This window comes from Piliocolobus tephrosceles, chromosome 15 (genome assembly GCF_002776525.5).
Source record: "Piliocolobus tephrosceles isolate RC106 chromosome 15, ASM277652v3, whole genome shotgun sequence".
Classification (NCBI taxonomy): Eukaryota; Metazoa; Chordata; class Mammalia; order Primates; family Cercopithecidae; genus Piliocolobus; species Piliocolobus tephrosceles.
In genome coordinates, this window is record NC_045448.1 from 106,419,944 (window position 1) to 106,431,579 (window position 11,636).

Below are 11,636 nucleotides of genomic sequence, written 5' to 3' on the forward strand. Positions count from 1 at the left end.
TATTTCTTGAGACAAATGAAAATGGAAACACAACATAACAAAACCTATGGGTACAGCAAAAGCAGTCTAAGAGGAAAGCTTATAGCAATAAACACCTACCTTGAAAAATATATATCTCAAATAAACAACCTAATGTTGCACCTCAAGGAAGCAGAAATACAAAACCAAACAACTTAAACAAGCAGAAGGAAGAAAATAATAGAGAGCACAGCAGAAATAGAGAATACAAATACATAAAAACATCAGTAAAACAAAGAGCTAGTCTCTTGAAAAGATAAACAAAATAGACAAACCTAGAGCTACACTAAGAAAAAAAGAGTGAAGACTCAAATAAAATCAGAGGTAAAAAAGGAAAAATTACAACTGATGCCACAGAAATACAAAGGATTGTAAGAGACTACTGTGAACCATTATACATGAGCAAATTAGTTAACGTAAAAGAAATGAATAAATTCCTGGACACATACGTTCTACCAAGATTGAATTATAAAGAAATCTAAAATCTTAACAAACCAATAATGAGTAAGGAGATGGAATCAGTAATAAAAAATCTCCTGGCTGGGTGCAGTGGCTCACGCCTGTAATCCCAGCACTTTGGGAGGCCAAGGCAGGTGGATCACCTGAGGTCAAGAGTTTGAGACCAGCCTGGCCAACATGGTGAAACCCCATCTCTACTAAAAATACAAAAATTAGCCAAGCATGGTGGCACGTGCCTGTAATCCCAGCTACTCTGGAGGGTAAAGCAAAAGAATCACTTGAACCCAGGAGGCAGAGGTTGCAGTGAGCGAAAATCATGCCACTGCACTCCAGCCTGGGCAACAGAGTGAGACTCCATCTCAAAAAAAAAAAAAAACTTCCAACAAAGAAAAGCCCACAACTGAATGGCTTCACTGCTGAATTCTACCAAACATTTAAAGAAGAACTAATATCAATTCTTCTCAAACTTTTCCCAAAAAATTGAGGAGGAGAGAGTATTTCCAAATCCAGTCACTGAGGCAGCATTACCCTGATGCCAAAACCATGCAAGGTCATAACGAAAGAGTAAAACTTACGGACCAATACCCCGATGAACATAGATGCAAAAATGCTCAGCAGAATATCAGCAAACCAAATTTAATAGCACATTAAAAAGATCATTCACTATTATCAAGTGGGATTCATCCCAGAAATGCAAGGATGGTTCAACATATGCGAATCAGTAAATGTGATACATCATATTAACAGAATGAAGGACAAAAAAACTATATAATCATTTCAATAGATGCAGAATGAGCATTTGACAAAACTCAATATCTCTTCATAATAAAAACGCTCAACAAATTATGTATAGAAGAAATGTGCCTCAACACAGTAAAGGCCATATATGACAAATCCACAGCTAACATACTGAATGGCGGGAAAATTGAAAGGTTTTCCTCTAACATCTGGAAGAAGAAAAGGATGCCCACTTTCACCACTTTTATTCACCACAGTACTAGAAGTTATAGCCAAGGCAATCAGGCAACAGAAAGAAATTAAAAGCATCTAAATTGGAAAGAAAGACGTTAAATTGTCCCTATTTGCAAATGACACAGTCTTATACAGAGAAAACCCTAAAGACTCCACTAAAAGTTAGAATTAATTAACAAATTCAGTAAAGTTGCAGACTACAAAATTAACAACAAAAATCAGCAGTTATATACATACTAACAGCAAACTATCCAAAAAAGACAAAAAGGAAACCATTCCATCTACAATAGCTACCAAAAACAAATAAATAAAGTACTCAGGAATAAATTTAACTAAGGAGGTGGACTATATCTACAAGGAAAACTATAAACATAGATTAAAGAAATTGAAAAAGACACAAATTTAAGGATATTCCATGTTCATGGATTGGAAAGATGAACACTGTTAAAAATGTTCACACTACCCAAAGTGCTGTATGGATTTAGTGTAACCCCTATCAAAATACCAATGACATTCTTCACAGAAGTAGAAAAAACAATCCTTAAATTTGTATAGAACCACAAAGAAAGCCAGAATACCCAAAGCAATCTTGAGCAAAAAGAACAAACCTGGAGGCATCACACTACCTGGCTTAAAAATATACTACAAAACTATAGTAATCAAAACAGCATGATACTGACATAAAAAAAGACACATAGATCAATGGAATAGAATAGAGAGCCAAAAAATAAATCCACATATGTACAGTTAATCAATTTTTGACAAGGGTGTCAAGAACACACAATGGGAAAAGGACAATGTCTTCAATAAAAGGTATTGAGAAATCTGTATAGCCACAGGCAGAATAATAAAATTAGACCCTTATCACCACCAAATACAAAAATCAACTCAAAATGAATTACAGCCTTAATTGTAGGACCTGAAAATATGAAACTACTGGAAGAAAAAGGGAAAAGATCCATGACACACTGATCTGAGCAATGATTTTTTGGATATAACCTCAAAAGCACAGGCAACAAAAGCAAAAACAAACAAATGAGATTACATCAAACTAAAAAGTTTCTCTAAAGCAAAGGAAAAAAAATCAACAGAGTAAAGAGACAACCTACAGAATGGGGGGAAATATTTGCAAACTATACATCTGAAAAGGGGTTAATATCCAAAATATTAAAGGAGCTTAAATATTAAAACAAAACCTGGTTTTTAAATGGGCAAAAGTCCTGAATAGACATTTCTCAAAAGAAAACATACAAATAGACAACAGGTATATGAAAAAATGCTCAATATTACTAATTATCAGGGAAATGCAAATCAAAACCACAATGAGCTATCATTTCACTCCTGTCAGAATGGCTAATATCAAAAAATAAGTGTTGGCAAGGATATGGAGAAAAGGATACCCATATATGCTGTTGATGGGAATGTAAATTAGTATAGCTATTATGGAAAGCAGTATGGAGTTTCCTCAAACCACTAAAAATAGAACTACTATATGATCCAGCAATCCTACTACTGGATATATATCCAAAGGAAATAAAATCAGTAAATCAAAGAGATATCTGCACTCTCTGGTTCAGTGCAGCACTATTCACAACAGTCAAAATACGAGATCAACCTAAGTATCCATCAATAGATGACTGGATAAAGAAAATATAGTGAGGCCGGGTGCGGTGGCTCAAGCCTGTAATCCCAGCACTTTGGGAGGCCGAGACGGGCGGATCACGAGGTCAGGAGATCGAGATCATCCTGGCTAACACGGTGAAACCCGTCTCTACTAAAAAATACAAAAAACTAGCCGGGCGAGGTCGTGGGCACCTGTAGTTCCAGCTACTCGGGAGGCTGAGGCAGGAGAATGGCGTAAACCCGGGAGGCGGAGCTTGCAGTGAGCTGAGATCCGGCCACTGCACTCCAGCCTGGGTGACAGAGTGAGACTCCGTCTCAAAAAAAAAAAAAAACAAAAAAACATAGTGTATATACACAATTAAATACTATTCAGCCATAAAAAGGAAAGAAATCCTGTCATTTGCTACATGAATGAACCTCAAGGGCATTATGTTAAACAAAATAACCAAGGCACAGAAAGACAAATACCACATAACCTCACTCATGTGGAATTGCAAAAAATTTATCTCATAGAAGTAGTGAGTAGAATGATGCTTATCAGAGGCTGGGGTGGTTGTGGCGGTGTGAATCAGGAAGATGTTAGTCAAAGGATATATACCATTACAATTAGGACATCTAGCCAAGAGATCTACTGTACAGTATGGTGATCATAGTTAATGATGATGGATTGCATTCTTGAAAAACACAGAAAGAGTGGGTAAGTGTTCTCACCACAAAAAAAGACTATATGAGGCAATGCATTTGTTAATTAGCTAGATACAGCCATTCATGATGTATATATTCTTCAAAACATCGTGTTGTACATGATAAATACATACAGTTTTATCTGTCAATTTAAAAAGTAAAAAAAAAAAAAGGATGAAATTAAGCATTCTTTAAAACATGGATTGGCAATCGTACGTCTACTTAATACACATGTATTAGGGGCACACATGCAAGCATTTTCTACTAATACGGATATAAGATCAAAGCAAGTTCAGAGACCTGTGGTTTTTGAGGGGCCTTGAGAGCTAATGCAGCCACCTCAAAGGCTAAATGCCAGCATGCTGATTGTTTGTGAGTACTGTACCTTCACAGTGTGGGAATCCGATCTGTGACAAAATCTGTTTCAAGGTCAATTTGTTGGTCTTAAGCCCATGCAGTTGAAGCCATCTCTCAGATGAAATGAGACTCTGCTCAGCCAAGTCTGTTTTGGTGTTACTCCATCCCTCTTGCCTCTGCAGCTGCTGCTCAGAGATGGTAGAGGATGAGCCTGATTTCTCCATCTCTGAATCAAGATCTAAATCACAGCAAACTCCTGTAAGGGCAATTGTAAACTCAGACTTCCTGAAAACGTGGAAATAATCTAATGCCAACAGGGGATTGGCTTAACGTAGATTATAGTACACTCATGAAGTGGAATGCTATTTATCAATTAAAATTATACATGTACATTTGGTGGAAAAGAGGATAGTCACATGAATTGCTAAGAGGTATCCATAAAGTTCAATATTCAAATGTATATATATACACAAAAACACCTAGAAAGATATACCGTAACAGGTTTAGAGTAGTTTTCTTTGTGTGGTGGTAGTATGTGTGGTTTTTGCCTTTTCTATATTGTTGAAATTTTTGCATTATTTGAATATTTCTAAAATGGGGTTTACTTTTTTTTTTTTTTTGAGAAGGAGTCTCACTCTGTTGCCCAGGCTGGAGTGCAGTAGCACAATCTAGGCTGACTGCAACCTCCCCCTCCCAGGTTCAAGCAATTGCCCTGCCTCAGCCTCCTGAGTAGCTGAGATTACAGGCGCACGCCACCATGCCCAGCTAATTTTTGTATTTTTAGTAGAAATGGGGTTTCACCATGTTGGTCAGGCTGGTCTCGAATTCCTGACCTTGTGATCCGCCTGCCTTGGCCTCCCAAAGTGTTGGGATTACAGGCGTGAGCCACTGAGCCCAGCCGGAATTTACCTTTTTTTTTTTTTTTTTTTTGAGACAGAGTCTCGCTCTGTCGCCCAGGCTGGAGGGCAGTGGCCAGATCTCAGCTCACTGCAAGCTCCGCCTCCCAGGTTCACGCCATTCTCCTGCCTCAGCCTGCTGAGTAGCTGGGACTACAGGTGCCCACCACCTCGCCCGGCTGGTTTTTTGTATTTTTTAGTAGAGACGGGGTTTCACCGTATCAGCCAGGATGGTCTCGATCTTCTGACCTCATAATCCGCCCGTCTCAGCCTCCCAAAGTGCCGGGATTACAAGCTTGGGCCACCGTGCCCTGTCCAGAATTTACTTTTATAATCAGAAAACTGCAAAGCTCTTCCATTTTGGAAAAAAAAAAATACCAGCCCCAGAACCTTCACTACACATCTGTATTCCAATTATAATCACACCTGACATTTTGCTCCCAATGAGGATGAGAAGGATAAAACCCTGACAGGTTTTTTACCTGTTGAACAGGTGTAGTGGCTAATTGGGAGCTGGTGGCGGTTGGGACCCAGACCACAGCTCAGCCCAGCTGGAATACATATATCCACTTTCTGAATGTTTTATTGTCTGGGGCTTTGCTCTACAGTTGGACTTAAGCATTCTGGCCCATGTAGCCATCTGTTCTGGCATCAACTGAACCCAAGGCCATACGCAACATATTAAACTTACCTCGACCTGCCTAAATATAGCTAGTGTAGGCAAGAGGAAAGGATGGAGCCAAACTATAAGGCAGTCTTAACCCGCTCACCACAACGGGGCAGGGCCTGGTGACCTGGAGGAAGTGTAGAAAGTTCTGCTCACTTCTGTATCCAGAATTCGCAATGCTTGTAAACTGATACCCTGAATTGTAAAACTTTTTAACAATGAAAATATGTTCTTTCCCTATTTCTAAAACTTTAACTGTATTTCCGAAAAGTTTCACTGTCATGACATGGAAATTCAGTCAAACACAAAAATTAGTTGGACCAAGTCAGGGAGGCTTCATAAAAAGAAGTGAGAAGTACTATCATTAGCAAGCACTTATTTAACATCATGTTATGTGCAATTTACATTTAATCCTTATAATAACCTTATGAGGTAGGTACCACTCTTATTTTCATTTTACAGTTGAAGAAACCAAGCAAGAGAGGGGTTAATTAACTTGTCCACAATCTTACAACTGGTAACGGGTGGCGTTAAGATTCTAAACCAGGCTATTCAGCTCCGGGATCTGTGTGCTGTGATCTTTAGTGCAATAGAAGCAACGCAACAACTTCCATTTGTTGGTCCTTTTATATGCGCTAACTCACAGCTTCTTCATCACCGTATCAGTTACTCATTATTACCACGCCACTTATATTTGAGGAATTGGAAGCTTCGAGGATTTAAAGAACTTGCTCGCAGGTTCTGCCACAGCCAGTAAATGAGAAAAGCAGGAGTCAAAGCCACTTCTTAACCACTCTGCTCTCTTTACAATTAACCTCCTCCAGCCAGGTTCTAGGGACAAGGCAATCTGCATTCCAGTGGGACTGTATTCTACTAGGGCCCCAGGTCCTTTCGGAATGCTAATCCTTATTCTCAGAGCTCAGACTCAATAAGCTTCTTGGCTTATCACTCTCAAGCTTTTAAAGATAATGAGGTTGGGTGCAGTGGCTCATAGCCGGTAATCCCAGCACGTTGAGAAGATCACTTGAGCCCAGGAGTTCGAGACTACCCTGATTAACATAGTGGAGCACTCATCTCTATTAATGTTTTCTTTAATTACTCAGGCATGGTGGTGCATGCCTGTAGACGCTGAAGCAACAGGATTGCTTGAGCCCAGGAGTTCGAGGTTGCAGTGAGCTCTAATTGCACCACTGCACTCCAGCCTGGGTAACAGAGCAAGAACTTGTCTTAAAGAAATAAAGATAATAATTTCCATTTCAAGGTTTATGTGAATTTGTATTGTTCACACAAGCTGAGTTGCAAAGGTATACAAATTATTATTATTGGTGAAGATCTGGCCTTCTTTCTACAAAAGCTCAATTTGATGAGAATGTTACAATATTACTTGGAGAGTATCACGTAACAGTAGAAAAGTTTAGAATCAAAACTCAGTATAGGCGCATTCTGCCACTTTAAGGTGATTCCACCTCTCTAGGATAGTAATACCACCTGCTCACCCTAACTCCCAGGGCTACTCAAGGAACAACTGTGCTGAGGTAGAAGTTACGGGTGGATAAGCACTTTATATATTTGAAACAGCTACGTGCAAATAAAAGGCATGGTTCTTTAGTCATTGTATTTTGTTTCATGAGAACCACTTTCATCCCAAGCACTTTTTATCCCCACGTCTCCAATCCTATTGAGCTAGAAAGTTTAGAATCACAGAAATGAAAACAAGGGCAGACTAATATGCTTCAACTGTCTTTTGAGGATCTGTCCACAAAGAATGGAGCTGAAAGTCTTTTAAATTTGGTCAGTTGTTCCAAGAAACAAGAAAGGGAAGCTCAGAAGAATTTTTTTTTTTTTTTTTTTTTTTTTTTACTATTTCGTCATTTCCAGTTAATTTTTCTCTTCCCTGAAACACACTCATCTCCTACAATATTCTTGCTGAAGGGAGTACTAAGCTTAAAAGGGAGCACGTTTACATAAACTGCCCTAATAAGATTTTATAAAGGGGATTTTGGAATCTTAAAGAGGAGTTCAGAATAGTCACAGCTGTTGTTTTTAAGCTAAAGGGACATGTTTTTGATCCCAAAAAAAGGGCAATCAAAAATTCTCCAGCATAGCTAAGGTGCACGTCCCAGTCCCTTTCGCACTCATACGACTTTTTAAAAAATTAATTTTTTAAAAAAGTGTAATTGGCCCTACTGGATCTGAGAACCTGTACGGTTCAGTCTGATTCAGATCTTACCTCCAGGGTTTTGTAGCCTGAGAATATTTGTCTTATTTGAAATACAAATGGAATATTTGTATTGTCTGGGAGGGGGGGAACAAGGACGGAAAGGGGGAAAGGAAGACAAGGCATCTCCCAACAGAAGGAATAGCTCCACTCAAGTGGGATAGGAACTGTTCTGTCAGAGCAAGGAAGCCTGCTGGGAGCCCGGACCTAACAAAGTAGTCCCCTTCTCCCCACCCCACCCCCACTAGCCTGCCTGCTTTCCCACCTCCAAGTCGGTCTCAGATGGCTCTCCTTTACGGACTCTGCCCGCAAGGCTCATTTCAAATGCTGCCTCTGCCATTAAGCCTCCCCGGAACCCTTCGCAACCTTCTGCAGCCCCTCCCTGGGAAAACCCTAACTTTTGCTATGATACTTCATCACTAAGGTCTTGGGCACTTCAGGCTTGTCCTCACTAGACTTAAAGACAGTTCAATGACTACGGAGACAAACTACAGGAAGATTCTCAGCACAGGGCCTCATACACAGCAGGCACTTTGTGTGAGGGTTGAGATGAATAAAACTGATCACTCAGAGATAAATAAAACTGATTAACTCAGAGCTACTGAGAGAATCCTGATTTTGTTCAAAGAAGGCAAATATCCACCGTGTTAACAAAGCTAATATCAGGAAACAGCTCTTATAAAAAAGGGATATATTGGCCGGGCACGGTGGCTCACGCCTGTAATCCCCCCTTAAAGTGCCAAAGTGCCCCCTTGGCACTTTGGGAGGCTGAGGCGGACGGATCACCTGAGGTCAGGAGTTTGAGACCACCCTGGCCACCATGGTGAAACCCTGTCTCTACTAAAAACACAAAAATTAGCCGGGCGTGGTAACACACGTCTGTAATCCCAGCCACTAGGGAGGCTGAGGCAGGAGAATTGCTTGAACCCAGGAGGCAGAGGCTTCAGTGAGCCGAGATTGCACTCCAGCCTGGGAGACAGAATGAGACCCCGTCTCAAAAAAATATAAAGGGATTCCCTTTATATTATTTTCTGGATAAAACTCTGCTATTTATTTATTTGCTATTATTCAGAGTTTCCTCTCCTAAGGTTATTATAAATTGGGGAACCGAGGAACCCAGAAGTTGGAAACAACATACCGGACTTGAGCATTGCCCTAAGTTTTAGAGGCCATCCCAAGAACCATACATAGAGTTTGGATAGGAAAGTATTTCCTTAGAAGAGGGAGGAAGTGTAAAAGGAAAAACAAGGAAGTGAAAGTCTGAGCTGAAGATGTGGGCAGGCAAAGCTTTGGGGAAAATAGGTTTAGCTGGCAACAGTGCAAGGGCCCCAGCTCCCGGAAGGGGATGCTCCTGGGCTGCCCTGGGCGACAGTCTTGTGAAGTCGGTATGCCCTCAGAGAAGAGGTCCTATGTGCTCAGAGGTTCAGGGACGGTGCAGGGTTTAGAGTGCATTAATCCAGTTGAGACATTCAGTAAGCTTCTAGCTACTTTATTATCAACACCCCAAATTTCCTATACCCCTGTTAGTTTCTGAAAAAGAAGTCTGGGCTAGGTGGACATATATCTTGTGATTTAGGTGAATTTGTGAACGATGAGTGTTCCAGGAAGAAAGGAAACTGGGACGAAGCTTCACGATGGATCCTGATGCAACTGTTCCCCAGAAACCCTGAAACCTCCCCCCATTTTTTCTGCCCTTAAGGGACAAGGCTTGGCTGTGATCATTGGTTCAAATAATGTGGACAGAGACAAGGATATTGAAACGGACTGTCCCACGGTTGAGAAAATAGTCAAGAAGACAAAATCTGAGAATAATTGGAGTGCTTTAGGGGGAAGGTCATTGCTGAGAAGAAACAGAGAGCTTCCAAGAAAATGAAAGGAAAAGCTCTACCAAATGGAAACTAAATCTACTTGTTAAGTCTTATCCCTTGTAAGGAGGGTGAAAGAAAGTGATATGATTGTGAAACCATGTAAGTGTGGAACGGGCGGGAGCCAGAGGCCTTTCCAGGACAGAAAGGTGTGGGGAGCTTTATTGCAAGCAGATTGCTTTGGCTTTTAGACTCTACATGTTTATCATTATGTACAGCAAATGTGTTTCTTCCGGTTCCTGTGTGCTCTTCACAGCCCAGGTGGATTTCATCACCTTGAATTGCTGGCCTATGGCATAGACAGAAACCAAGAAAGCCGCTTCTCCAGCAGAGCGGCTGGGCGTGGGCTCGGGTGAGGTGTGACCGAAAGAGCCCTAGAGTAGGAGGGGCCGGCACCTTGACCCTCGGCTTACCCCGGGTAGCGGACGATTAAGGGGACCAGGGCAAGTCACCGAGCTTTCCTGGTACTGTTTCCGCATCTGTAAAGTGGGCGTGTGGTCCAGCTCGGAAGCGGAATTTTTCCAAGACCTCCCTAGGCGGCTCGGCGGCCCTGGCGCGGCAGGGATCGCTCCCACACTTACTAGGCAATACGTCGGGTGGAAGACGAGGCGGCTCCCGCTCAGCAGTCACCCTCCCATCCTCCCGGGCCCGCCTGACCCGAGAGGGCGGACAAGGTAAGCATCCGGTTGCTGAGGCAGCAATTCCTGTCTGCTAAGGCTGCGCGCCGGGGCGAAGGATTCCGGCTGTTCTAGGTCTCTGTGACCCGCGCCTCTGGTTCCGAGCGCGGTCTGTTGACGACGGCGTCTCCTGGACACGGCCAATCACAGCGCGGCTCCCAGAGCCGGCCCCGCCCACAGAGCGCGCCCTCACTGGGGCGTGGCTGGGGATGTGGGCCAAGGGGGCAGGGCGCCGAGGCCGTCCCCGAGCCAGGTGCGGAAACCCGGGTGCGGAACCTCCCGGGCCGGGCAGACTTCCACCCCAGACTCCCAAGCAGAGGCCACGCTAGAGGGACAGGGCGGATGGCGTTGCCCCCTGCGCCTACTGTCAGAGGGAAAATTAACAACAGCGAGAATATGAATGAATGAATGAACAAACAAATATACTGATGAGCTGGGGTAGAAAGCTAGGGTGCGAGCAGATGGGGGAGGAAGGCGCCAGAGGCCAAGGAGAGGCGAGAAGACTGCGGGAAACGCTACAGACGAACTTCTGTTGATACTTTTCAGTGTGCAGAGAACTGACCCCTGCGTAGTTTTAATTTTCACCTCAGCACTGTGAGGCGATGCTCTCTTCCTTGCACAGTTCAGAGAAAGAAGCTTTAAAAGAGATGGGGCAGTTCCTTGTAGACAGACAGGAGGGACAGGGCGCTGCAATTTTGAGATTGTGGAGGCAGGGGCTGAGTTGCCAAGAACGTTCTTACCTGTTTGACATGAATATTCCTATAGGCATTATTTTCTCCATTCAGCTTTGTTTTTCACCTTTGTTTCAGTGTTACCTTATCAACTAAGCAAAAGGCTCTAAATATATTCCTATTTTTCCCGTCACTAGGAAATAAAATTGTGCTTATGAAAAGTAGCTTTAAAATCGTAATAAAAGACCCCACAGTAAGTACTGTTTTTAGGGTATTGGGATAGTAAACGATTTTAGGTTTTAAAATTGAAGAACTGACCAGATCATTTGCAGATTTTTTAGTCAAAGATCTAGTAAAACATAGTTAATGTTAGATCTGAGTAATTCCGTCCCCAAAAGAAAAGTCTGCTTCATCCACAGGGATTTATTTCTCCTGCATTGTTTTAATGCCTCTATCATTTAAAAAAAGTACTGAAAGATTTGATTCCATATCACGAATCATTCCTGGCAGTTATTAGATTAGGTATGTT

At 42.1% G+C, this 11,636-nt stretch overlaps 1 protein-coding gene across 1 annotated transcript in view; it reads right to left on the minus strand.

Moving 5' to 3' along the window:
• Positions 1–10,574, minus strand: part of VWA3B (von Willebrand factor A domain containing 3B) — a 233,983-nt gene extending 223,409 nt beyond the window's left edge. The window contains 2 exon segments of the mRNA XM_023211441.2: positions 4,142–4,369; positions 10,341–10,574. Of these exon segments, the coding sequence (XP_023067209.2) occupies positions 4,142–4,337 (196 nt within the window). The 5' untranslated portion in view covers positions 4,338–4,369; positions 10,341–10,574.
• Positions 10,575–11,636: the final 1,062 nt, after the last annotated feature.